The following is a 26,551-nucleotide window of genomic DNA, read 5'->3' as shown; positions in this document are numbered from 1 at the left end:
CATCAACTATCCTGGTAACTTCCGCAAAAAACTCTATAACATTGGGTAGACACAACTGACCATGCACAGAGACATGACTATCCCTGATCAGTCCTTGTCTATCTAAATACTCATATATCCTGTCCCTTAACTTTCAATAACCTTCCAATAACTTTCTCACTACTGATGTCAGTCTCACCAGCCTGTAATTTCCTGGCTTACCCTTAGAGCCTTCCTTAAATAGCGGAACAACATTTGCTATCAACCAATCCTCTGGCACCTCACCCCTGGCTCAGAATCATTTAAATCCCTGCTAGGGCGCCCGCAATTTCTGCACTAGCCTCCCACGGGGTCCGAGGGAACACCTCGTCAGGCCCTGGGGATTTATTCATCCTGATTTGCCTCAAAAGAGCAAACACCTCCTTCTTTATAATCTGTATAGGGTCCATGACCTCGCTGCTGCAAACTCTGTGACTGTCTCCTGAGTAAATACAGATACAAAAAGAAACAATTTAAGCTCTCCCCCATCGCTTTTGCTCCACACATAGATTACCATTCTGATCTTCTCGAGGGCCAATTTTGTCCCTTGCTGTCATTTTGCTTTTAATATATCTGTGGAGGCAACTAAATGCCTTCTTTTAACCCTCCTGATTTCCTTTGTAAATATTCTCTTGCAAATGAGGATCAAGAACTTCATTTGTTCCTGTCTGCCTATACCCGCTATGCACCTCCTTCATTTTCTTAACCAGGGCTTAATATCTCTTGAAAACCAAGTTCCCTAAACCTGTTATCCTTGCCTTTTATTCTGACAGAAGCATGCAAACTACATCCTCAAAATTTCACTTTTGAAGTCCTCCCATTCACCAAGTACACCTTTGCCAGAAAACAACTTGTCCCCATCCACACTTGCCAGATTCGTACCACGATCAGATTCTTGATTGTAGTGTAACAATGGTCGAGTGTATTGGGACTACAGGTGCTGCAGGTAATAATTGAGCAGATATTCCTTCAAGCAAGCATGACTGAAGTCCCCAGCAGTGATGTGAAAGGCATTGGGGTAGGCAGTGCTTTTCTTGTTTGATAGAACCACGGCACTCTACATTGCATGCTTGCTTAACATCTGCCTTGGCAGAATGTAAACTGCGATCAGGATAAAACACCCATCATCTCCCAAATGTTGCTTCTCAGTTAATTGGCCACTAAGTTACCCCTGGTGCAGATGAATTTGGGAGAGTTGATGGCCATGTATGAGAGAATCTGTGCAATCACTTGAATCAACTGCAATGCTCTCCTAAGGGGTTGTCAACTGGTGGGACCTCAGGTGCTTACCTCATGACTAGGGGCTTCCAGACCTCAATCCTACCCCCTTCAATACTTATCACCACGGGACTTAATCCTGGATGTTCGTGTGCATCCCCAATGGAGAGCACCTGCACATGACTTTAATAGGGGGAGGCCGATACACGAGCATAGGCAGCCACCACGTAGTCTTTAACAGACCAGGGTTAGCGTCCAACGGCTGGAATGCAAGATTACTGGGGGCCCTTTGCTACTGTTGCAATACATCAACTTTGTCTGCCAGCTCCACCATTGAGGTCTTGGTTGGATCACTTTGTCTGGAACCTCCCACTTGACCTGATTGCCATGGGCGACCCTTCCAGGAGCTATGTGCCAGATGGCTAAACTCCACACGGCATCACTGAGGATCTCTGGAACTCACAATCCTTGGAGAAGACAATCGGTTATAAGGATATAAATCACTGAATAGTGATTGTCTGACTTCTCTTCCCACAATCAGGGTAAAATTGTAAACCAAGTAAACAATTTAAAATGATTCAAATCTTTGTATTGAATGCAGTGTCATCACATTGTGCCATCTGTTAAAAGTAAGGTACATGAATCTTTTTCCCATCCTATTAAATGTGTCCTTCTATTCTCTTCATATTTATCCAGTTCCCCCTTTATTTTTCTCAACTGCAGCTTGGAGCAAGCCTCCACATTCCAAGCACTCTTTGAATAAAGTTTCTTTAGAATTTCCTTTATGTACCCTCATCTAATTTCCTACACATAGAAATATTTTGTCTACATCCATCCTATCATTCCCATTTTATCATGTTCAAAAGAACTTCATCCTATTTGACCTTTTGCTAAATAACTTTCCCCAATCTTCTGTTTCGTCTTCTCCAGAACCAGGGAATGTGGATCACCCAGGGAAAACAATTTCTTTCAGGGAATTTATAAAAGAACACTCACTGAAGTACAAGTTTCCTCATATCATCACACCCTACCCCACCCCCCCACCCCACCCCATGACAGCAAGATGGTTAACCTCTGATGAAAATTAATTGTAAAATAACCAAGAATACATATATGCATTGCATTATCAAGCTTTATTTCATTTTAATTCCCAGGAGTGGAAAAAAATCCTTCACAAATCCTTATCGCAACTCATTGAGGCCTTGAAATGCAGGACATTAAAAATTATTGAAATGACCAGACACAGCTTTTAATAAAACACAAGTACTTCATCTTCTTTGAAGAATAGATGACTCAGAGAGTGTCTTCCCATTCTTGGTCTCAATTGTCTTGACAATAAGAGATTTGACTGTTCCACTTGATTCCAGGCCACCATGGACTGCGCTCTCAAAATGCATTACTGGATATGAATAGTCTATTAAACAGAGACAATTGAATCACAAGGAAATAATTAGTAAGGATTATATTGGAAAGCACATCTACCAACTTACTAACTGAATATTAAGCAGTACCCATGGCCAACAATAAACACCAATAGTCTGCCAAGATCAGCTACTATCCCAGCAAGGGAACCTGCCCTGCCTTTGTACAAAGTAGATGGATTGGTCAAGACTGTGCCCTTCTACTTGAAATCAGGAACATTAGACCAATCATTTACTCAAAGTTCACATGAAGAGAGTGTAACAGAAAAAGCTGGATTTCTGATTTCACAATCCTAAAGGGGGCAGAATGGACAAGTGAAGGTGGGGGAAATATTCTAACAGGGTTAGTTCGATTCCATAATAGGACTCTTGTCCTCTTGTAGGGCCATGGGGACAACATTTTCTGCTAGATTAATATTTGTCACTGCATTCAGATCCTGCCAAGTCTCACCTCTACCACTGAACCTAATCTTCTCCATTCCTACCATCCACCAAGATCTCTGCATTCTTCCAGGCTTTACAGCCTCCTTTATTTCAATTGTTCCACCATTATCAACTGTGTCTTCAGCTGCTTGGATCCTATACATTCTTGGACTGGCTCTACTAAACACTTGAGCAGTTCGAGGTGCTAATTCACCATTGCTTTCTCAAGGGCAATCTGAGCTGGCAATAAATGCATAGCTTGCAAGTGATGCTCAGTGCTGAAAATGAGAAGTATCTAACATCAATGCAACTCTCCACCTCTCACTCCTCTAATGTTTCTTTAAAAATCACCTCTTTAAACAGGTTTAGTTTAACCTCCTAATGGATGCAAACTACATCTGATAAGATCCTGACTCTCTAAGGCAACTTTCTCTGAGGAAATAAGATTCAAACTATCTGGAAAAAAAAGGCAACATAACCCTTCCCATGAATACCCACTCTGCCCACTCTGGCCCAGGCCTAGTTTCAAAGAGATCATGGGACCCTAGAAGAGTGAACAACTAAAATATCCTGCTGTACACAAGATTAGTTTTTGAGCAACACATACAAAATGCTGGAGGAATTTATCAAGTCAAGTGGAGGGGAATAAACTTTCAATGTTTCAGACAAAAATCCTTCATCAAAACTGAATGAAGAGTCCTGATGAATGCTCTTGGGCCCCAAATGTCAATTGTTTATTCCTCTCATTAGATGCTGCCCAACTTGCTGAGTTCCTCCAACATTTTGTATGTTGCTCAAGATTTCCAGCAGTTCAGAATTTCTTATATTTAGATTTGATTTACTAAAAAAGACATGAGCACTTTTCTTACTTTTTACTGATTGGTGCAAAGTTACGTTCACTGGCTTTGACAACCTGTAATCAAAGACAAGAGTAACTATTATTTGAAAGAAAACACTGGCAAATAAAAAAAAAAGTGGAACCCATAGTTTATGTAGCACTTATTCATACTTAGAATTGCTTCATCTTGGCCTGGAGCTCTCATCTGGCATCCAGTAACACTGCTGATTGTCCAGTGAAAAAGGAATAGTACAGCACCTTTGGCCCATAATGCTGTGCTGACCTTTTAAACTACTCCAAGAACCTTCCCCTCCCACATAGCCCTCTATATTTTTCTATAATTCATGTGCATATCCAAGTTTCTTAAGTGTACCTAATGTATCTGCCTTTACCACCAACTCTGGCAGGGCACTCTTAAAAAATACACAAAAAACCTACCTCTGACACCTTGACCTCCTCCCCATACTCTCCCCCAATCACCTTAAAATTATGACCCTTGTATTAGCCATTTCCACCTGGGGCGGGGCGGGTAGAGAATCACTGGCTGTCCACAATTTATGCCTCTTATCTTGTACATTTCTATCAAGTCACCTCTCATCTTCCTTCTCTCTGAAGAGAAAAGTCTTGCCTCACTCAACCCATTCTCAAAAGACACGCTCTGCAATTCAAGCAGCATCCTGGCAAAACTCCTCTGCACTCTAAAGCTTCCACATCCTTCCTACGAGGTGAGCAGAACTGAACATAACACTCCAAATGTGGCAAAACAAGTGTTATAGAGTTATTACCCCATGGCTCTTGAACTCAATCTCCTGACTAATGAAGGCCAAAACACCATTATGCCTTCTTAACCACCCATTCAACTTGTGCAGCAACTTTGAGAGACCTATGGACATGGATCTCAAGGTCTGTTTCTTCACACCGGTAAGAAAACTTCCAAAAGTGCACCAATTCACACATGTCCAGGTTGAACTTCATCTGCTACTTCTCAGCCCAGCTTTGCAACCTATCAATGTGCCACTGTAACCCTCAACAACTTTCTACATCATCCACAATACCACCAACCTTCATACCATCTGCAAACTTAGTAACTCACCCTTCTACTTCCTCATCCAAGTCTTCTTTAAAAATTACAAAGAGCAGGGGGTCCTAGAACAAATCCCTGTGAGACACCACTGGTGAGACATAACCTGCCCCTCACAAAGCCATGCTGACTATCCCTAATAAGACAGCTTTGCTAATTACTTAGATCTTGTCCCTAAGAATCTCTCCAATAGTTTGCCCACCACTGACACAAGAAACACTGGTTCATAATTCCCAGGATTATCCTTATTGTATTTCTTTTCTTTAAGGTGTGTGCCACTCTCCAATCTTTTGGTACTTCTCCTGTGGCCAGCAAGGATGCAGAAATCACCAAAGGTGGAGCAATCTCTTCCTTCACTTCCCATAGTAACCTGGGTTGTATCCCAGTCAGGCCTCAGGGACTAGCCAATCCTAATGTTTTTCAAACAGTCACGAGGCAAATCCTGACACATACCAAGTGAAGTAGTGGGAGAGGCTCTGGAGGAGATACCACAACTCAGCCTGGCAAGCAAGCCCTTTCCTACTACTGATTTCCTACTGCTTCTCAACCAATTTAAATTTGTAGCCATTGGTTCTACCTTAGTAATTGGAGTAACTTTGTTTGATGAGGTAATAGAAACATAGAAAATAGGTGCAGGAGTAGGCCATTCAGCCATCCGCAAACTTGGAGATGCTGCATTTAATTCCCTCAATGACCAAACTGAAAATACATTTCAAATGACATTTACTTCACATGTTTAATTTTATTGTAGCCATTGGTGCTAAACATTAACAAATTAGTGAATCAATATTACTTTATTCCAAGGGCTAGTTAGCATAGATAGTTTTAATATACTTTTCAGGAAGAGGATTGTCAAAGAATTACTTTTTTTTGTCATTAAGCACTTTACCAGTGTTCTGTCCAATAGAGGGGACAGAGTTTAAAACCCCTCTTTTTGGAAACCTTGAGCAGAAACTCTGCCGAAGCTTCAAGTAATCCACAAGTCTCGTCATCGAGAGCAAAATGTTCATTCAGAATTTAGTCCCCTTGTTTCCCCTTGGAATCAATTCAGTCTCATGCAGAGCTATAGATTATATAACTAGTTGACAGACCAGTGCATCTCCAAGTGTTGCAGAGCAAAGGCCCCCCCCCCCCACCCCAGATCATAAATAGGGTTCATTGCAACACACACAACATGCTGGAGGGTCTCAGGTCAGGCAGCATCTATGGAAATGAGTAAACATTCAACTTTAATAAACACTGCACTTGGAGTATAGGACAAACATGAGGCTGTTGAGGCTGGAAATCCAAAGCAACACACAAAATTCTGGGAGGAACTCAGCAGGGCAGGCAGCATATAAGGAAATAAATAGGTAGTCGATGTTCCAGGCTGAGTATAGACTTCATTTACAGTTTTAGGGCTACAACACTTGTGCAGCATTTTAAACATACCCACGCCTTTCAGCAGTTGTGAAGAACAGCCCAGAATAATCAAAGGCTTAGATCAAGAACATGTCCACTTGGAGCTCAAAAAAAATACAACATGGGGCAGCCAGGCTTTTTGAGGGGCTGGATCCTTTGCCTAGAATGCCCAAGTAACACTAAAGATCCAGTCCAACATGTCTGCTGCACCAGCGACCAATTCCAGTAAGATGACTAGATCAGCCTCCAAAGTAACCTCTTGCTACATTCTCAGAAAACAGCCCAAGACTGGAACACATTTGCAGGTCACTAACTGCATTTCACCTCAGGTAGTCATCAAACTAGCACCCAAGTTGAGGAAAAACCTTAATGCACATCTATCTTTCATTGCACCTGTGCAAACATACAATCGTGCATATGGCAAACTTAACTTTGAGAATCACTCAGTGCAATTTAACCCAATTAATGTTAATGTACAAACCTGCTCTCTTCTCCTTCAAGCAGTTTCCTGTAAGTGGCAATTTCAATGTCAAGGGCAAGCTTGGTGTTCATCAGCTCCTGGTACTCTCGCACTTGGCGGATCATTTCTTGGTTGTTTTTCTCAATGGCATTCTGAAGTTCAGTAATGCGGTTCTTAGCATCAATAATGGCCCTTTTTCCACGGTCTTCTGCCTCAGAAATTGCAGCCTCTAGCGCATCTTTCTGTAACACACAAAGCACACTTGACTTTATTAGTCAGAGCAGAGTATAAAAGTTGAGACATCACGTTACTGCTGTACAAGACATTGGTGACAGTGCACTTGGGACCTTGAGTGCCCCTCTGGTCAGCTAGCTATAGGAAGGATGGCAACAAGTTGGGAAAGGTGCAGAAAGGATTCACAAGGATGTTGCCAGGACTGGAAGTCCGAGTTACAAGGAGAGCTTGGGCTGGATAGGCTCGGACTGTTTTCCCTGGAGCAAATGAGGCAGAGTGGTGATCATGAGGGATATAGACAAAGTGAATAGTCACCATCTTTTCCACCTACTCTTACAGTAAATTCGTCGAAGACTAGAGATAACAGGTTTAAAGTGAGGCAAAAGATTTAAAGGGGATCTGAAGATCAAATTCACACATGCACACACACGTGGATGTATGGAATGAGCTAGCAGGGGAAGTGATGAGAATGTATACAATTACATTAAAGGACATTTGGACAGGTCAGGGATATGGAAGGCATTTTGGCAGCACAGATGAGTTGGATGGAAGGACCCGTTTCTGTGACTCCATTGAGAAGGTCGTATGTCCGCCCTCCCTAACAGTAGAAAGTTAATTGGGACTCTCAACTGGAGTCAGTTCAGAGAGGGGGGAAAAAAAAAGAACAAGCATTTTACAATGCTCTTACTTGTTGCTTCAAAGCCTGGATTTCAGAAGTTAGTCTTCCATTTTGTCTTTGCATTTCTGTGATCTCAGTCTTCACAACACGGAGCTCATCTGCACATTTTCCAGAATTCTTCTTCATATCGCTGAACTAAAACAGAAATATTGTTAATGCAAAGCTTATTATCATTCTTCAAACAGCCTGAAATTCATCAGAACCATGAAAGCAAATGGTGCTGCAGCTACTGCCAAACATTGATGAGAGACACAGAGACACATGAACTGGAAAAGAGTTTCAATTCAAATGCATCTTTTAGGGGCACATCAGTCCTACACCACACTACTTTGTGTTTCCAGAAAATAAAACACAGGGGAAATTTGCCTTTGAGGATAGGGGAAAGATGCACAGCTAGCAGTTGATCTAATTTCATACATTTTTTGAAAGATTTCCTAATGTACACCCACAGAGAAGTGTTGATCATTCAGTTTTACAATATACAGGGAGAAACTCTTGGCACACAAGGGCACATAGCAAGGCAAAATAACAGATGAGTGTCTTCCCCCACAGCTAGTTGCTAGGATTTGCCATGCATTTTCCAAAAGGGAGGTAGAAGCAGACTCAAATAACTTTCAGAAGGGAATTGGATAAGTCTGCCAAAAGCAGAAACTGTAGGAATATGGAGAGAAAGCTGGGAAGGGGATCAACGACAGCTATGTCAAAAGAAAAGCAGAATGCCCTGTGAGATTTGAAGGGAAATTGCAGCTGAAATTGTACTGCACTTTTATTAGCAAAAAGCACAATTTTATAGTCAGAAACCACCTCTTCGAGACCAAGCTTGTTCTGGAATTGAGTATTTATATTTGTGGGATGCCAAGTTTAGGCAATCTGCATTGTTAATTGTGGCTTCCTAGAAGATCATTCAGACTCACTGGTGGTCACAGGACTCCACCAGAAGTTTTTAAACTGATGGCTCATTGGCAATAATAAGAGAGCTCTTACCTTCATCTCACACGTAACCATGTTTTCTTGGCGCATTTTGTTCACCATTCCTTCATACTGCGCCCGGACTTCGTTGATGATATTGCCAAGGTCCAGGTTACGGCTGGTGTCAACTTCCACAGTGACAGCAGTGTTCTTGATCTGTGCTTGCAAGTCATGGATTTCCTGGGTGGCAAAACGGAGATTTAGCTCAACTGAGCAATGCCCATGCCCTGTGTAGCAGTTACAGCCATTGCTCAAACCGAAACAAATGAGAAGATTATATTTATATTGTACACCATGTCAGAATTATGTCAACAAGTTTAACTGGTAAACATTGCTTTAAAGGTCATTTAGTACAGCAGGATCTATTTCCTGCTGCATGTATTCAGATGACAGATGGAAACTATTCATACCCATTGAATAGGTTAGATAATGTAACAATGGAAGCATCTAGAGATTACTGCCATTTGTAGTAGCTCAAACACATAATTTGACGAATGTGGATAGCTGAAATCCAGATCATAATGGGTATGGCCATCAATAATGGTCTAGCACTTTATAAGCTCATGTCTTGACTTGAGTGTAAACATACAAGTTACTAGATCTCACACTACGTTCCATCTCAGTATGGGTCAAGATCTTGGACAAGTCGTCAGAGACTCCAAATTACAGCCAGATCCTTCAGTAATGAAGTTAGGAGGTTGACAAAAGTTCCTAGGTGAATTTCTTCCATTAGAGTGTTGCGAATCATTGAAGTATTCACCATTGCGAGGTTGAGAGGCTGATTTATTAGATATTCAGAGTGAGGTGAATAGACTATTGGATACAGTGTTAATGGGGAATGCAAAAAGATCAGGTTGAGCAGGCAAGAGCAGCAGGAGTGGGTAATTAAGCTCCTATGTTGTATGCTCCAATGAGAGAATAAACCATACTTAGCTCTTATGCCTTCCTAATCCAACTCCAGGACTTTTTTTTCCCCCAGTGAAAACAGAAGTCTTCACAACAACTGTCTAGATCTTCCCTTTACATGCAATCTGGTCATTACCTCATCAAATATTTCCTTCAGGAAGTTGATTTCATCAGTCAGGTTCTCGAGCTTCGCCTCCAACTCCACCTTGTTGAGATAGCTTTCATCAACATCCTACAAGGGAAAAACAAAAGAGACCAGCATAAAATACGTGCACGGCACAGGAACAGATTGAGATTGGAAATGGACTGAATGGTTTCAACACCAAAAGATTACTTTTAATCCTCCAGCCATTTTTTTTTTCTGCAGACCAGTTTCCTGATCACCAGTCATTTTACATACCTTCAGGTGTGCTTAAGGCAAGGGATCAGGCGGGGGGGGGGGGGGTGCGGAGGTGAAAAGAGAGAGTTCAAAGGAGATATGCAGGGCAAATTAAAAAAAGAGCAGTGGTAGGTGTCTGGATTGGGCTGTCAGGGGCAGTGCTGGAAGTAAACAGAGGGTCTTAAGAGGCTGTTAGGTAGACACATGAGTGAAGGAAATGGAGAGATATGGATCATATGCAGGCAGAAGTAATTGGCTTAATTTGGCAGCATGTTTGGTACAGATATTGTGGGCCAAAAGGCCTTTTCCTGTGTTATGTAGTTCGGCAAAGTGGCCAGATTTAAAAAAAAACAAAATTTGCATTCTCGATCCTGGTATAGCAAGACATGCACCCACTGAACAAGCTTGCACTTACAGCAGTACTTGAGCAGTTTGGGGCTGGGTTGCTTTAAAGGTTTTCAGCATGATCTTAGCTCGCGGCTTGTCAATGAAAAGTGTCGGCAGGATATTCAATGTCTATGGTGGGCCAATGCGACAGCCAAATTTCAGCTCTTTGCCAAGCAGCAAGCTTGACTTAGAATGCCAATCCCACCTCTCACTGCATTAAAGTCCCCACTGGAGCGACAATGACATCTGCCAAGGCCGAGAGCCCTTACAACAGGTTCCATGTTGTTGTATTCCGAGCTAACAAGCACACGCGCCAATCTTTTTTTCCTGAAATTTCTCCCTCACAGGCAAATTGGTGGTGAGCACCCTGGTTAAGATCAACTAAGCACAAAGCAGGGATAAACCAAGCATTTCCTTACCACTTCCCCAGCAGAAATGAATGGGGTTCAATTTTAGCATGAACCTACCTTCTTGATCATGACAAATTCATTTTCTTTTTCTGTGCGCATGTTAATTTCATCTTCATACCTGCAAAGCAAAATAATTGCCGCAATTAACTATTCCAGGTAAAATGCTGAATGCAGGCTGTCCATAAACTGATCACCCATCGAGCATTTCTCAATAAAACCGTGCTAGAGTAATTTTTAAACACATCTTCCATACTATACCTTTCAGTAAAATTGTATACTTCTGGTATTAAATTAATCTACAATGAATATTAAATACTTAAATTTACAAACTCTGTTCTAACTCCTGATCTTTTACACCCGGCCCGTTCAACAGATGCAGAAGCTTTGCTTCCAGCTTTGAATATTGACTGACCAGAGAGGCACAATAAATATATTCTCCATTCAGCACTAACACATGAACACCAGGGCTCCAAGTCCCATTCCTTCCTTACGTGAATCAGCTTTGCACTGACAGAGGCCCAGTAAATGTCCTCATTATGCCCAGGACAAGGGAGAGGGATTTAAAGTGCCATCGATCTTTACGCTGATTACAATCCTCCAAGCTCCACTGAAAGTTGAAAGTAGTGGACAAACTGAAACTCCATTGTTTCAATAACCAGCCAGTACTCACTGCCTAAATACATATATTTGGCAAGGTCAGTACAACAGTTTCCCCCTGTAAGAGAAGCATCTTAGAGGTGGAAAGGGTAACCCTATCTGTTCCTGTGTGATTACACACAAATTGATAACAGAGGAAATGGAAGATCGGCTATTCCCAGCCACTCACACTTGCTCCACCATTCAACAAGACCAGAAGTCAGATGATAAGGTGGTATCATCATCAGGCTCAACTGAGATATACAATTGTGTGTCATCTGCATAACTGTGGACATCAGTTGGCATTCTCTAATGAGGTCTCCCAAGGGGAGCATGTACAAAAATAGAGTAGGGGACCAAGACAGATTCCCTGAGCAACACCAAGCTACTCTCAGCAACACACACAAAATGCTGGAGGAACTCAGAAGGCCAGGAAGCATCTATGGAAAAGAGTAAACAGTCAACATTTCAGGCTGAGACCCTTCATCGGAACTGGAGAGAAAAAGAGATGAGAAGTCAGAGTAAGAAGGTGGGGAGAGGGGAGGAAGAAATACAAGGTAGTAGGTGATAGGTGAAACCAGGAGGGGTGAAGTAAAGAGCTGGGAAGTAGATTGGTGAAAGAAATAAGGGCTGGAGAAGGGGAAATCTGATAGGAGAGGACAGAAGGCCATGGAAGAAAGGGAAGGGGGAGGAGCAGCAGAGAGAGGTGATGGACAGGTAAGATGATATGGTGAGAGAAGGAAATGGGAACAATGGGGGACGGGGCCATTGTCAGAAGTTTGAGAAATCGATGTTCATGCCATCAGGTTGGAGGCTACCCAGACTGAATACAAGGTGTTGTTCCTCCAACCTGAGTGTGGCCTCATTGCAGCAAGAGTCCATGGACTGACATGTCAGAATAGGAATGGAAAGTGGAATTAAAATGGATGGCCACCGGGAGATCCCACTTTTTCTGGCAGACAGACCATAGGTACTCAGCAAGCAGTCTCTCAATGTCGTGTCTCAACGATATACAGGAAACCACACCGGGAGCACCAGATAGTATATGACCCCAACAGACTCACAGGAGAAGTGTCACATCACCTGGAAGAATGCTTGGAAGTCATGAATGGTAGTGAGGGAGGTGGTGTAGAGGCAGGTGTAGCACTTGTTCCGCTTACAAGTGCCAGGAGGGAGATCAGTGGGGAGGGATGAATGGACGAAGAAGATTTCCTCCTTCAAAGAAAGGGGTTTCCCTACTATCAACACTGCCCTCAACCGCATCGCTTTCATTTCCCGGCACTTATTCTTGCTAGCAGAATGAGTGCTCCACCTGCCTCTGCATCTCCTCCCTCACTACCATTCAGGGTCCCAAGCAGTCCTTCCAGATGAGGAGACACTTCACCTGTGAGTCTGTGGGGGGTCATCCATTGTATCTGGTAGTCCTGGTGTAGCCTCCTGTATTTCAGTGAGACCCAACGTAGATTGGGAGACTGCTTCGCCAAGCACCTACACTCAGTCCATCAGCAAAAAAAAAAAACACGGGATCTCCCGGTGGCCACCCATTTTAGTTCCAATTCCCTTTCTGATACGTCAGTCCCTAGCCTCCATTACTGCTGTGATGAGGCCACACTCAGGTTGGAGGAGAAGCACCTTATATTCCATCTGGGTAGCCTCTAACCTGATGGCATGAACATTGATTTCTCAAACTTCTGGTAATGCCACACACCCTCCCCTACCATTCCCATTTTCCTCTCTCACCTTATCTTCTTACCTGCCCATCATCTCTCTCTGGTGCTCCTCCCCCTTCCCATTGCCTTCTGTCCTCTCCTATCAGGAGCCCCCCCCCCCCCAACTCCTCCAGCCCTGCATCTCTTTCACCAATTGACTTCCCAGCTCTTTACTTCACCCCTCCTGGTTTCACCGATCACCTACTAGTTTGTATTTCTTCCTCCCCTCCCCCCAACTTCTTACTTGTACTTCTCAGCGTTTTTCTCCAGTTCTGATGAAGGGTCTCAGCCTGAAACATCAACTGTTTACTCTTTTCCACAGATGCAACCTGGCCTGCTGAGTGCATTTTCCGTGCGTTGCTTGGATTTCCAGCATCTGCAGATTCTCTTGTTTGTGACCAAGGTACTCTCTCCAAGATATATACACCATACCAATTGAGGGCACTACCTGAGAGGCCACAGTTCTCAAGGCAATCTGGGAGAATGCTGTGGTTAATTGTATCAAAGGCAGCACTTAGATCTTGAAAAATTAGAACGGAGATTCTGTCGGCATTAGTGCCAAGCCCAAAGTCACTGACGATTTTAGTAAGGGCCATTTCCGTGCTGTGGTTTGCTCTAAACCCTGACTGAAACTTTTCTAGAACAATGCCCTCATTCAGAAAATTGAGTTGGTTGAAAGTGACTTTCCGAAGAATCTTGTCCAGGAAGGGAAGATTTGATATAGGCCTGTAGTTAGCTAGTACTTCACTATCAAGGTTTGGCTTTTAAAGCCACAGTTTAAGACACCTGGAAAAACTCTAGTTTCAAGGGATGTGTTAATAATTTTCCTAACAGAATTGAAAACACTATTAATAGAGTCCTTAAGACATGTGGTAGGGACAGGATCAAGATAGCAAGTAGACAGTTTACTCTTTGTTACAATTTTATTGAGCTCCAAATCAGAAATAATTGGCAACCATATTGAAATTTACATTTTTTTGGCTGTAGAAATTACCAATATCTGAACCTACCCTCTCCCTATGGAAGTAATTTTGTTAATAAAATTATTATAAATTCTCACATTTTGTGGCAGATGCTTTACTGAGGACAGCATAGGTTGGGGCAGGTTTCAACAGTTAGTTTATAGTTGAGAATAATATTTTTGAATCGCCTCTTTTCTCTAAAGATCTTGGAAAAATTGGCTCTTCATGCAGAATATTTCAGTGGACTTCTAGTCCAGTTTTCCTCCATTTTCTCTCAGCTACTCTGCAGGATCTCAAGTTAGTGGGCAGAATTGTTTAACCATATTGACATTTTACTAAGCGATTTCTTTTTAACCCTAAGTGGAGCCACTGTGTTTATTATAGTGTCATGGGACCCTGGAGTGTGTTTTAGGAATGGTCGCCCGCTAGGAAGCTGCTCAGTTCAAGATGCAGTTCAGGGTACCAGCCTTGCCAGTTACATTCACAGCACAAAAACAAACTAAAAATAAAAAAAGCAGAGGGCACAGCTGCCCATGAAGGCCATGCCCAAGATGGTGCCAGCTAGAGGACCAATGCAGCATTGTGACCAATTAACATTTGCAAGTTTCTAGTCCCCGTTTATACAGTCCAAATACAATTGATATCAGCCCCCATTAAAATAGCGAAGAACTGTGCAAGCAAACCAATCAAGGTGCTTGCTACCAGAGGAAATGAAAGCAGCACATCTGGTACTAACAGTTAACAACATTGGCTGCAGATATACAAATAAACACCCCTCTTGGCACTTAGGCACAGTGTCCCCATCCAGAAGGAATTCATATTGGGCAAACCATTAATGGGACTGTGGCAGTTTACCTCAAGGGTAGGAACAGCCAGCCAGAGTTTCACAATGGCTCCTGGTGTAGAGAGCAAGAGAGCACCCACAGAAAGGGCAGGGACAGGATCAAACAACACCGATGTCCCTGCCCAGTCAGTCAATACTCACAGGCAAGATGCATGTATGAAGAATGCCACTTGGACAAGGAAGCAGAGTTAAAAGCTGCACTCCCAGTGCGAGTTACTGCTTTCAAGGGTAGAGGGGGGATAGGGACACATTAGTGGTGAAAGATCAGCAGGAAATACAAAGTACTTCACGTCTTCAGGTATGTTTGCAAGACAGAAAAAACATAACTTCCATTTATATAATGTTTAGCGTAGTAAAGACTACTGTAAAAGCAGCAGTACTCCAATAAAAATTGGCCTTCATTAGTTTGGGGGGGGGCATTGAGTTCTGGAGCTGTGAGGTAATGGTGCAAATCTTTAATACCCTGGTTAGACCACACGTGGAATATTGTGCTCCGTTCTGATTGCCTCATTATAGGAAGAATGTGGAAGCTTCAGAGGGTGCAGAGGTGGTTTACCAGATTGCTGCCTGGACTAGAGGGCATGTCTTATGAGGATAGGCTGAGCAAGCTAGGACTTTCCTCACTGGAACAAAGGATGATAAGAGGTGACTTAATACAAGACAAGAGACATTTTCTCAGGGAGGAAATGGCTAGGGGCATAATTAAGGTGATTGAAGGAAAGTATAGGGGAAGGATGTCAGAGGCAAATTTTTTTTTGAAGAAATGATAAGTGCGTGGAACATCCTTTCAAGGATACTGGTAGAGTCAGATACATTAGAGACATTTAAGAAACTCTTAGATAGGCACATGGATAATAGAAAAATGGATGGCTGTGTAGGAGGGGAGGTTAGATTGATCTTAGTGACTTCCGGGGTCGAGTATGGAGTGAGTTGGTGCGTGTGAGTGTGGCTCCCGATTTTTATTGAAAATCTACCTGTTTATCTTTGCCGTATGCTCGAGATAACTGAATATTTACCATTGTGAACAACGCGGGACATAGCTGGACATTGAAATGGCAAGTAGAATGTACCTTCGAAGTAAAACTGGGGAAAAAGATAGCGAAGCCTCGAGCAAGAAGGCGAATGTTACAGTAATGGCGCCGTTGCACGCTGCTGGAGCTGGACCCGAACCTGCCCTACCCGATGACTTGCAGAGGCTTCGTTTAGTACTTATTACTGACATGACGCAAGCGGTGCATTCTGCCCTAAAAAGAGAACTTGAAGATGCTTTATCACCAGTGACTGCTACCATGGAACAAATTATGTCTGCTTACGAGACACACGACGAACACATTCGTGAGGTTGAAGACGGCCTGAATGATTACAGTGACCGACTGGTGAGCGCCGAAGCCGCCATTGCAGCGTTGCAGAGCGAAAATGCAGTTCTGAAGGGAAAGCTAGATGACCTCGAAAATCAGTCACGGAGATCCAATTTGAGAGTGGTCGGCATTCCTGAAAATTTGGAAGGTTCGGACCCTGTTAAATTTATGACCGAGTTTTTTGACGAAGTGCTGGGGGCAGATTTTTTCCCAAGTCCTCTCGTACTTTTGCGTGCTCACCGAGTCGGACGTAAACCATCCGGTGTCTCTGGAGCCAAGCAAATGAGACCAAGAACGTTCCTGGTTTGCTTTCGCTCCTTTCAAGATAAGCAACGCATCATCAACAGACGGAAGCAGGAGCTGTATTTCCGCGGACACCGCGTGTTTTTTTATGAAGATTTTAGTGCGGAGCTGGGTAAAAAACGAGCAGCTTTCAAGAAGGTGAAATTCCTGCTTTACGGGAAAGGGGTCAGGTTCGGCCTCTTGTATCCTGCCCAGCTCCGGGTCATGCATGAAGGTAAAAAGCATTATTTCGATACACCAGAGGCAGCCAAAGAGTTTTACCATTCGCGCTGGGGAGAAGAAGAACGAGAAGAGCAATGACTTTTTTTTTTAGGTTATTCGTGCAGCATTGAAGGGGCCTCATGCTGAAGCAAACTGTTAATTTTCACAATCCACTTCTTCGTTCATTTTTTCCAGTTTAATTTGTGGAACGCGATCAGGTCAAACTGCTATGCTGCCGAAACTGATTAACAAAAACTTTCAACCAGCAAAATGTAAATATTTGGGATTTGTATCTCAGGTGTTTAAGTTGCCCAGTGTGTTTTTTTTTTTGTTTTTAATGCTTTGCTTGACCTGTGTCATCTTTAGCCTATATGTTATATTAAAGGTAGTATAAGTGATAGGATAAATGTTAAGGAGGGGAGCCACCCTAGATTAGATTGAAAGTGGGCTGTATGGGGGACGCCTTGGAAGTTTTTTGTTGGGTACTGCCTGCGATCATCCTCAATTGGGGAGGTAGATCTAGGTTTCGGGGGTTAATTGGGTTTTTTTGTTGTTTTTGTAAAGTGGTGGGGGGAGTGTTTTGGGGGATTACCATGGCAGTTTATTCTTTTATGTGTTACGGATTGATCAGACTTTCTTTTCATTGTGCGTTATTGTGTGCAATTTATGCCCTCGCACTGTTTTGGATTGTAGGCCCTGTGTGTCTTTTGATATGGTTAACGTGAGTGCTGCTGGTGGAGGCCACCCTGTGAGGTTTATTTCTTGGAATGTAAAGGGGCTCAATGGTCCGGTTAAAAGAGCTAAAGTTTTCTCTCATCTGAAACAATTAAAAGCAGATATACTATTTCTATAAGAGATACATTTAAGAGTGGAGGACCATAATAGACTTCGTAAAGCATGGATTAGTCAGGTTTTTCATTCCAGATTTAATAGTAGGTCCAGGGGGGTGGCAATATTAATCACCAAAAGAATGCAGTTCACACCATCTGATGTAATCAGTGACCCTAATGGTCGCTTTATTATAGTCTCTGGCTCTCTCTTTCAGATACCTGTTATTTTGGTAAATGTTTATGCTCCTAATTGGGACGATGTCCAATTTGCATATAGGGTTTTGTCATTAATACCTAACCTGAATACACATAAGCTAATCTTTTCCGGAGATTTGAACTGTGCTATTGACCCACTGCTTGATAGGTCTTGCCCTAGGGGAACATTTTCTGGTATGGCAAAGGCCTTCTCGATGTTTATGCAACAAAATGGTTATATGGATCCTTGGAGATTTTTGAATCCATCAGTTAGGCAATTCTCTTTCTTCTCTCATGTTCACCACTCCTATTCCAGGCTAGACTATGTCTTTATAGATAATTCCTTGATACCTATGATTAGACAAATTGAATACACTGCTATAGTTATATCTGATCACTCGCCCGTGAAACTGGACCTATGTTTTCCTTTAAACGTTAGAGAACGGCCTCTGTGGAGACTTAACCCCCTTTTGCTTTCTAATGAGAAATTTTGTAGTTATATATCGGCTAACATTGATACATTCTTCGAGACTAACAAAACTGAGTCGGTATCGTACTCTTTACTTTGGGAAACTTTAAAAGCTTACTTGAGGGGTCAAATAATATCTTATACTTCACATGCCAATAAAGAGCGTAGGAAGGAAATGCAAGTGTTATTGAAATCTATTTGGGACCTGGATAGAAAATACTCTGAGGCGCCCACTGCGGAATTATATAAAAGCCGGGTTGATTTGCAAGCGAAGTTTAATCTTCTATCTACAAACCTATCAGAACAATTAATTCTTAAGACACGTGGCCTCCATTATGAATATGGTGACAAGGTGAGCCGGCTTATGGCTCATCAGTTGAAACGTCAAGCTGCATCACGACTTATTCCTCAGGTAAGAGACATGCACCAGAACTTGACAAGCAATCCAAAAGAGATCAATAACATCTTTGCAACTTTTTATTCCTCTCTGTATGCCTCAGAGTTCCCCTCAGATAAAACAAATATGGAACGTTTTTTAGATAATTTGGAAATACCAACTCTTGAACCAGAGGAAGTGGAGAACCTAGATCGGGCTCTTGGGCAGGAAGAGATTAATAATGCCATTATGGCTATGCAGAGTGGTAAGTCCCCAGGTCCTGATGGTTATCCAATAGAATTTTATAAGAAATTTAAGGATAAGCTCACACCGGTCCTTCTAGAAGTGTTTCAGGAATCTTTGGAGAATGGCTCCTTACCCACTTCTCTTTCACAGGCAGCTATTTCACTACTTCTTAAAAAGGTCAAGGACCGGACTCAATGTGGATCATATCGCCCTATTTCACTTTTGAATGTAGATGTGAAAATTTTGGCTAAAGTGCTTGCATGTCGTTTAGAACATCCCCTTCCCAAGATAATTTCAGACGATCAAACAGGTTTTATTAAAAATTGCTATTCTTTTTTTAATATCCGTCGACTGGCTGATGTGGTTTATTCACTGAGTGATTCTCCAAGTCCAGAGGTTGTTATCGCCTTGGACGCGGAGAAGGCATTTGATAGAGTGGAATGGGTATACTTATTTAGTGTTTTGGAGAAATTTGGATTTGGCAGAATATTTATAGCTTGGGTTAAGCTATTATACCACTCGCCTTTAGCGTGTATACAGACAAATTATTTTCGATCTGACTATTTCTCATTAACACGTGGCACTCGCCAAGGCTGCCCACTGTCCCCTCTTCTTTTTGCAATTGCAATTGAGCCTCTTTCTATTGCAATTAAGTCAACTACATTATTTCAAGGTGTTAGAAGAGGGGACATGGAACACCGTGTTTCCCTATATGCTGATGACCTCTTACTTTATGTTAGCGACCCTATAGGTAGTAGTCCTGCTATTGTGTCATTATTAGGTCAATTTGGAGCTTTCTCTGGCTATAAACTGAACTTTCAAAAAAGCAAATGCTTTCCCATTAATAACTTGGCCCTACAGATCCGACAGGAATCCTTGCCCTTTCCTTTATCTCAAGATGGTTTTGTATACCTAGGAATACATATTACTCGCTCTTTTACATCTCTGTTTGAAGCTAACTACAGGCCTCAGGTTAGCCAAATGAAGGCTGATTTCGAGAGATGGCGCAGTTTACCCCTTACTATAGCTGGGAGAATTCAGTCAGTGAAAATGACTATACTTCCTAGATTTCTCTATTTGTTTCAGTGTTTCCCAGTTTTCTTATCCAAGTTATTTTTTAAATCAGTTGATCAAGCTATAACCTCCTTTATTTGGGAAAATAAGGTCCCAAGGGTTAATAAGCGCATTCTTCAAAGAGGTCGTGACATAGGTGGAATGGGTCTTCCCAGCTTTATTCATTATTACTGGGCATCGAACATTCAAAAAGTATTATTTTGGCTTCACCGGCCAGATATAATCTGGTGCCTGCTTGAGTCACAGTCTTGCCACTCCTCGTCTCTCCCAGCTTTGGTGTATTCTTCCTTACCATTGAAATCCTCTCAATTCACATCTAACCCGGTCATGCTCTCCACCCTCAAAATTTTTAATCAATTTCGCTGCCACTATAAGTTCATATCAGCTTCAGTTTTGGGCCCCATTCATAAAAACCATTTATTTCCTCCCTCCACATTCGATTCAGCTTTTAGACAATGGGGTTTGAATGGTCTTATGCGCATTAAGGATTTGTATACTGATAACATATTTGATAGCTTTGATAACCTGCGCGGTAAGTATGGCCTTCCGCATAATCATTTTTTAAAATACCTGCAGATTCGCCACTTTGTCAAGGAAAAATTTCCCTCTTTTCCTGTTCTACCACCTGCTATGTTATGGGAAAAATTCACTCTTAGCTTTAACAATAAGGGGCTGATTTCTGAACTATACTCTCAGCTGATGTCTTTGGGAGTTCAAGATCTAAACAAAACTAAGAGTAGGTGGGAGGACAACCTCGGTATGGATCTTGCGGAAGAATATTGGGCAAAAGTATTGAATAGGGTTCATTTCTCATCATCATGTGCTAGACTGGGGCTCATACAATTCAAAGTTTTACACAGGGTACATTTAAGTAAAGCCAGACTGGCAGACATATACCCTGGGACAGACGCTGGCTGTGACAGGTGTTCCTTCTCTCCGGCTGGTTTAATACATGCATTTTGGTCATGCCCTCGGCTTGATGACTATTGGGCACTGGTTTTTAAAATTATCAGTGAGGTTTTGGGGGTGACACTGAGACCTTGCCCGCTTATAGCTGTATTTGGTGTGGCAGATGATGATTTGGGTTTAAATGCAAGTCAGTCGGATATCATTGCATTTACATCGCTATTGGCCCGTAGGAGAATTTTGCTGGTTTGGAAATCTGCCACTCCCCCAACTGCTGCTGCTTGGTTAGAAGATGTAATGTTTTTTCTGAAATTAGAAAAGATTAAATTCACTTTGAGGGGGTCCGTGAAAAAGTTCTATTCGAATTGGGGACCTTTCTTATCATATTTTGGGAATCTTAAGGAATTACCTACTAGTTGAGGGCATTTGATTGTACTTAGGAAGTTGCCTCCCATTTAACACACTTATAATTTACCTCACAGGGTGGTTGATGAATTGTAAATATGAGTGTATTTTGGATCATCTGACATGTTGCAGATGTGTATGAGCTGTCGTATTGAAGTAGTGTGGGGGTACAGTTGTGAAATGTCCGTACTTGTATTTGTGAATTGTTGTGTTGTAGATATATTAGCTGCCATGATATGTTCGGGGAGGGCGGGAGGTTTGTTTTGGGGGTACGATACTAAAGCAAAATAGAGGAAAATGTAATCCATTATATATTCTGTATTGTGTCATTCCTTCAATAAAAATAAAAATTTTAAAAAAAGAAAAAAAAAAGAAAAGATTGATCTTAGTGCAGGTTAAAAGGTGTGCACAATATTGTTGAAGGGACTGGACTGGACTGTGCTGTAGTGTTCTAGTCTAAAAACTCTACAGGCCAAAAAGGAAAGACTTTAATGACCAAAGACTTATTTAAAGATACGGGGGGGGGGGCGCAGAAATCGGGTTAAAGAATCTCAGCGTTTGTTATCTAGGCAGCTGGAGACAGAATCCAGCAGTCAAGTTATTAAATTGGGTGGAAATAGAAGAGCACAAAGATGTTGGAAAGTTGTCAGCTTTGGGGCAGTACATTCCCATGGCATTTAGTGTTATGCTTTACATCGCCAGGAATCACCAAATGGGATTTAACTCCCTCCACGATCTGCAAGTAGTTTGTACATTGGCCCCGTGAGCTCTGGTTTCCTCCGGGTGCTCCAGTTTCCTCCCACATTCCAAAGATGTACGGGTTAGGGTTAGCAAGTTGTGGGTATGCTATGCTGTCGCTGGGAGCACGGTGACAATTGTGGGCTGCCCCCCAGCACAGCCTTGGGCCATGGTGATTACTGACACAAAAGACATTTCCCTGCACAATTTGACGTACATGTGACAAATAAAACTAATCTGTCTGGAGAGGTTACAGAGATAGGAGAGCAAACAAGTGGAGGAATATGCAAACAGATGAGCATTTTTTAAAAAAATGATCAAACCATCAAAAAAGCTTCTTTTAACCTCCCTCTTTGGGTTGACAGGTAAAGAGAAATAAAACAATCAGGCTGTAATCAAACAAGCAATTGATTTGATTCAAGTGATTCGTCACTGGCTTACCGCGTTGATAGGTCCTTCTATTAACGAAAGTGAAGCAAGCAAAGCTCTCTCGCTTGCTGCAACTACAGCCCAGTGGCTAATTGCTGCCCTGTGAATTTGGCAGTGTGCCTCTCTGTATGTGACCAGACAAAGCATCCCAGGAGAACTCAAGTTATGCCCTCACTGGTATCTATGACATGACATCCTGGTACACGGGTTTTAAAAAAGTTCAACACAAAAGTTAACTCAGCAATTGTTCGCTGAGATTAGGGTTGGTTGTACTTTAAACTTACCCTTCCTAGCCTACACAGAATAATTCAAGTTAACATCCTGATGGAGTCAGCAATGCTTGTTGGCTTGGACAAGTTGGCCTGAGGGGCTTGTTTCCATGCCATATGGCTTATGAACTTATGAACATGGCAACCTCATGGCTTGTATACCCCAGATCAATGTACTTAAACTCTCAAGAGGATTAAATTTGGGCAGTTAACAAGATAATTTGCTTATGCAAATTATATGCTTGCTTTTCCTCTGCATGGCAGTAGTGATTTTTTTTTAATTGCACCTTTAGACAGTAGGGTGGCATAAATTACATGGTTGCAAAGTTATTTCAGATTCAAAATAGAACATAAAAGGTATCAACCAGCCCAGACTTGTATCTAACGGTACAAAGATTAAACAATGCAAGCTACTGACATGAAACTTCACCTGCAGTATGTTTATAGTTACAAGACTAACTTGTCCCATGCTAACTTCTTCACACTGCCTCTCCCATTGTCTTGCACTCCTTTTAGCCTTCAACCACATCCCAAAAAAAAATGATTGCCAGCTGTGAAATAAAAACTGAGTTGAGGAAGGAATATTGAATTTATATTGCCAGTTGTGGTGAGATTACTATACTGCTCACCTGTTCATTATACTGATCCAAAACAAACAGGATCTATCAATCAATAATGACAAGGTGCAGGCAAGGAGGATTGGCTAGGTTATTCCAATCTCTTACTCAAGTACACTTTTTTAAATCTTTAAAATATTATCCTTTAGGTGGCTGTAGTAATAGCCAGATTAATTGTAATAGCAATTCATAATGATTTTTATGTCTTTGCTCCTTCCGGCTTTGGTTACATTTGCTTTCTGATTATTTTCTACCAGAACTCCTCAAATCATGCACATTGCATTGTGGAAGTCAAAATATTTTGCTGCCATTTCTTTGAATTTCTAAATTATTCCCCCTTCCCTTTATTTCCAAAATAATATTTTGTTCAAAAAATAGACAATTATATGTTCCAATGCAAAGAACACTACTGAGCCCTGGGATCCTTGCTCTGGCAACTATTTGGAAACCACCTCAAACAAGGAAGCACCCACTCCCCACCAGGTCAGTGACGTCTTGGTTGCCATGGTACAGTCACTGCGGTGAGCTCAGTGTGATAGCCCTGCCCAGTCCTACTGTTCATTAGCTGATGAAGACAGTAATGTCATTGAGCAAACAGTGGACCTTCAGCCATGGAATGGAACAGGGCCATTCAGCTAAGCGTGCCTTTGACTGAACTAGCCAATTCACTTTTTGCACCTGCTCTTTCATCTTGTGCCTGCATCTTCTTTGGAAGCACAATAGATTGCAAAGCTGGAATCCCAGGCAACACAATCAACCTGAGGTGGCAGCAATTCCTTTCCTCCCACACATGCTGCTTGACCTGCCGAGATTCTCTAACAGTTCATTTGTTGCTCCTGTACTTCCTTTTTCATCGAGATGCAATTCAACTTCTTAATAGCAATAACAATTTTTTTTTAAATCACTTTTTTCATGCATTGAATTCCTGATCGTAACAACTCAACTCACTGCTGGGACAACAAATTCTCAACTCCCCCCCCCCCCCACCCCACCCTTCCTGGACCTTTTACCAGAAATAATGCAGCTGAATTCTGGGTTTGATCTGACACACAAGACCTCCTGAGCTGCAAAAGAAATCAATTGTGCATCTAAAGCCATCTACAGATCACCTTACAGAATGCCTCCGTGCTCAATTTAATTACCCGTTTCATTTTACCTGCAAGGTAACAAAGCAATCAAAGCAATCATGGGTGAAGGACACTAAGTTGTACTGCCTGACTCACCCCACCATACCACTCACCTCAACATAAATGTCTCTGCTTGTGTACTTTAACATAGGAATTTATTTACTTTTTGAGATACAGTGCAGAATAGGCCATTCCAGCCCTTCGAGCTATGCTGTTCAGCAGTCCCTCAATTTAATCCTAGCCTAATCATGGGACAGTTTAGAATGGCCAACATGGTCACAGGTAGGACATACAAAATCTCGGGTTGCCTGTGTTATAAAGCATTGTGCTAACCACTACGCTACCGGTGGGCGGACTAGTGCTGGTTAATAGCTTAGTGAGCCTTACAATGGAGGGCATTCTCACGACGCCGTTTCCAGTGGAATCTTCACCCAGGATAGAAATGTCAAAAACACTAGAGAATATACTTCTAAGATTGAGGGAAGGTAGGTGTAAAGGAAACGGGAGGGGCAAGTTTTTTTAAAAAAACAGTAGTAGGCACCTGGAACGGATTACCAGAGGTAAAAGCAGACAGTTTGGAAGAGTTTGAGAGGTGTTTAGATTGACACGTGAAGGGAAATGGATCATACAAACATTTTGCATAAATTGACATTAAGACCGGCACTGTTCAATGCTGTTCTATATTTTCAGACAATGTTTTAATCTCTTTCGCTAGCTGAATTCCATATGGACCCCAAACCAGTTCCTTAATTCGCGCGCTTTTCTAACAGCGATTAGCCGCAAAATGCTGAATTCCAGCATATGCCTGTAACTTTTGACCACATACTTTGTCTTGTAGTCTTCCACCAGGCCCTGCACGTTGTCTAGGTCGCCTCCCAGGCGCATTTTTTCCTGGGCCAGGGCGTCGATCTGTTGCTTCAAATTGTTGGCATAAACCTGGTACAGATTATCGATGTTGGAAGTGCGCACACCTTTCTCCTGCAGCAGCTGCCAGTGCATTTCCAGCTGCTTGTTGCGTTGTTCCAGTGCTCGTACCTGAAACACAAGCCGGTGCGTGGGTAAGAACCACAATACCACCAGGTGAACACACTTCCTTTTCCCAACATTCAGTCTAACGTGGAGATTCAAGCATGTACTTTTATAGAACACAAAATCTGCGATTCCACAAGTTCATTTAAAAAAGGCATACGAAAACAGTAGTTAAATACCAAACAACCCCAATTCTTTGTAAAGCAAATTACAGTCGCATGTAACGCTACGATTTTTTTTTACTAAATTCAGGGAATGAGACTTTTAAAATTAGGACCGGAATGTAAATAGATTAAAGACAAAACTACACTGGTTATAATGAATTAACCCTGAAAGGACGTCGTTTCCCCACATCAACCCTTCCAAACCTAAACTGCGAAATACGGGGAAGTTACGCGCAGTTTGGGAAAGAGGTCGCTTCACTTTGTACTGAAGAGTTATAGGCTTAAAGTAACTATCTAAAAAGTTTAGGAGGAATCGCATATAAATCGGAACTTTCATATTAACTAGCCAAGTAATAATACTGCGCTTTTACACAATTACTACGAAGTTGTTCGTTACTACAATATATTTTTACAGTTTATAGGTAAGTTAGATATTGCGCTGTTTTTTTTAACCTTGTCAATGAAGCTTGCGAACTGGTTGTTAAGTCCTTTGATTTGCTCTTTCTCTTGAATGCGGAGCTCCTGGAAAGCTTGACCATCCTCGAATTGAGGCACCTCCAGTGACAAGGGCCTGATAGCCATCCGCTGCGGCGGCGCTGCAGCCAGTAACCCGACTGAGCGGATCGAACTAGCCCGCTGCATTGCCGAGCTAGGTACATAAGACTGACTGCTAAACTTCTTGCTGGAGTACGAGAAATGGCTGGACATGTTGGATTCTTTACGTAGAAGCCTTCGCAGGAGAAGGAAAAAAAAATCAAAGCGCGTTATACTTTGATTATTCGTAACCAGTCTCGACCCGGTTTAAGTCCGCGTTTGCCCTGAAGGTACAGTACTGCGTTC

The 26,551-nt window shown here is 42.2% G+C and overlaps 1 protein-coding gene across 2 annotated transcripts; it reads right to left on the bottom strand.

The window, feature by feature from the left end:
- Positions 1–2,350: 2,350 nt before the first annotated feature.
- On the bottom strand, positions 2,351–26,551 carry LOC134340411 (keratin, type II cytoskeletal 8-like). Of its 2 annotated transcripts, XM_063037614.1 has the most exons (9): positions 26,165–26,551; positions 25,345–25,553; positions 10,882–10,942; positions 9,785–9,880; positions 8,758–8,922; positions 7,783–7,908; positions 6,882–7,102; positions 3,950–3,993; positions 2,351–2,650 (listed from the first exon to the last, which is right to left on the bottom strand). In XM_063037614.1, exons 1-9 carry the CDS (start codon positions 26,417–26,419, stop codon positions 2,505–2,507), a joined length of 1,323 nt encoding a protein of 440 aa, XP_062893684.1. In that variant the 5' UTR covers positions 26,420–26,551; the 3' UTR covers positions 2,351–2,504. The 2 variants fall into 2 exon arrangements, with proteins under 2 accessions (XP_062893684.1, XP_062893685.1); XM_063037615.1 differs by lacking the exon at positions 3,950–3,993.

Source organism: Mobula hypostoma, chromosome X1, assembly GCF_963921235.1.
Source record: "Mobula hypostoma chromosome X1, sMobHyp1.1, whole genome shotgun sequence".
In the NCBI taxonomy this organism is placed as follows: Eukaryota; Metazoa; Chordata; class Chondrichthyes; order Myliobatiformes; family Myliobatidae; genus Mobula; species Mobula hypostoma.
This window is presented reverse-complemented; position numbering and strand designations above follow the sequence as displayed.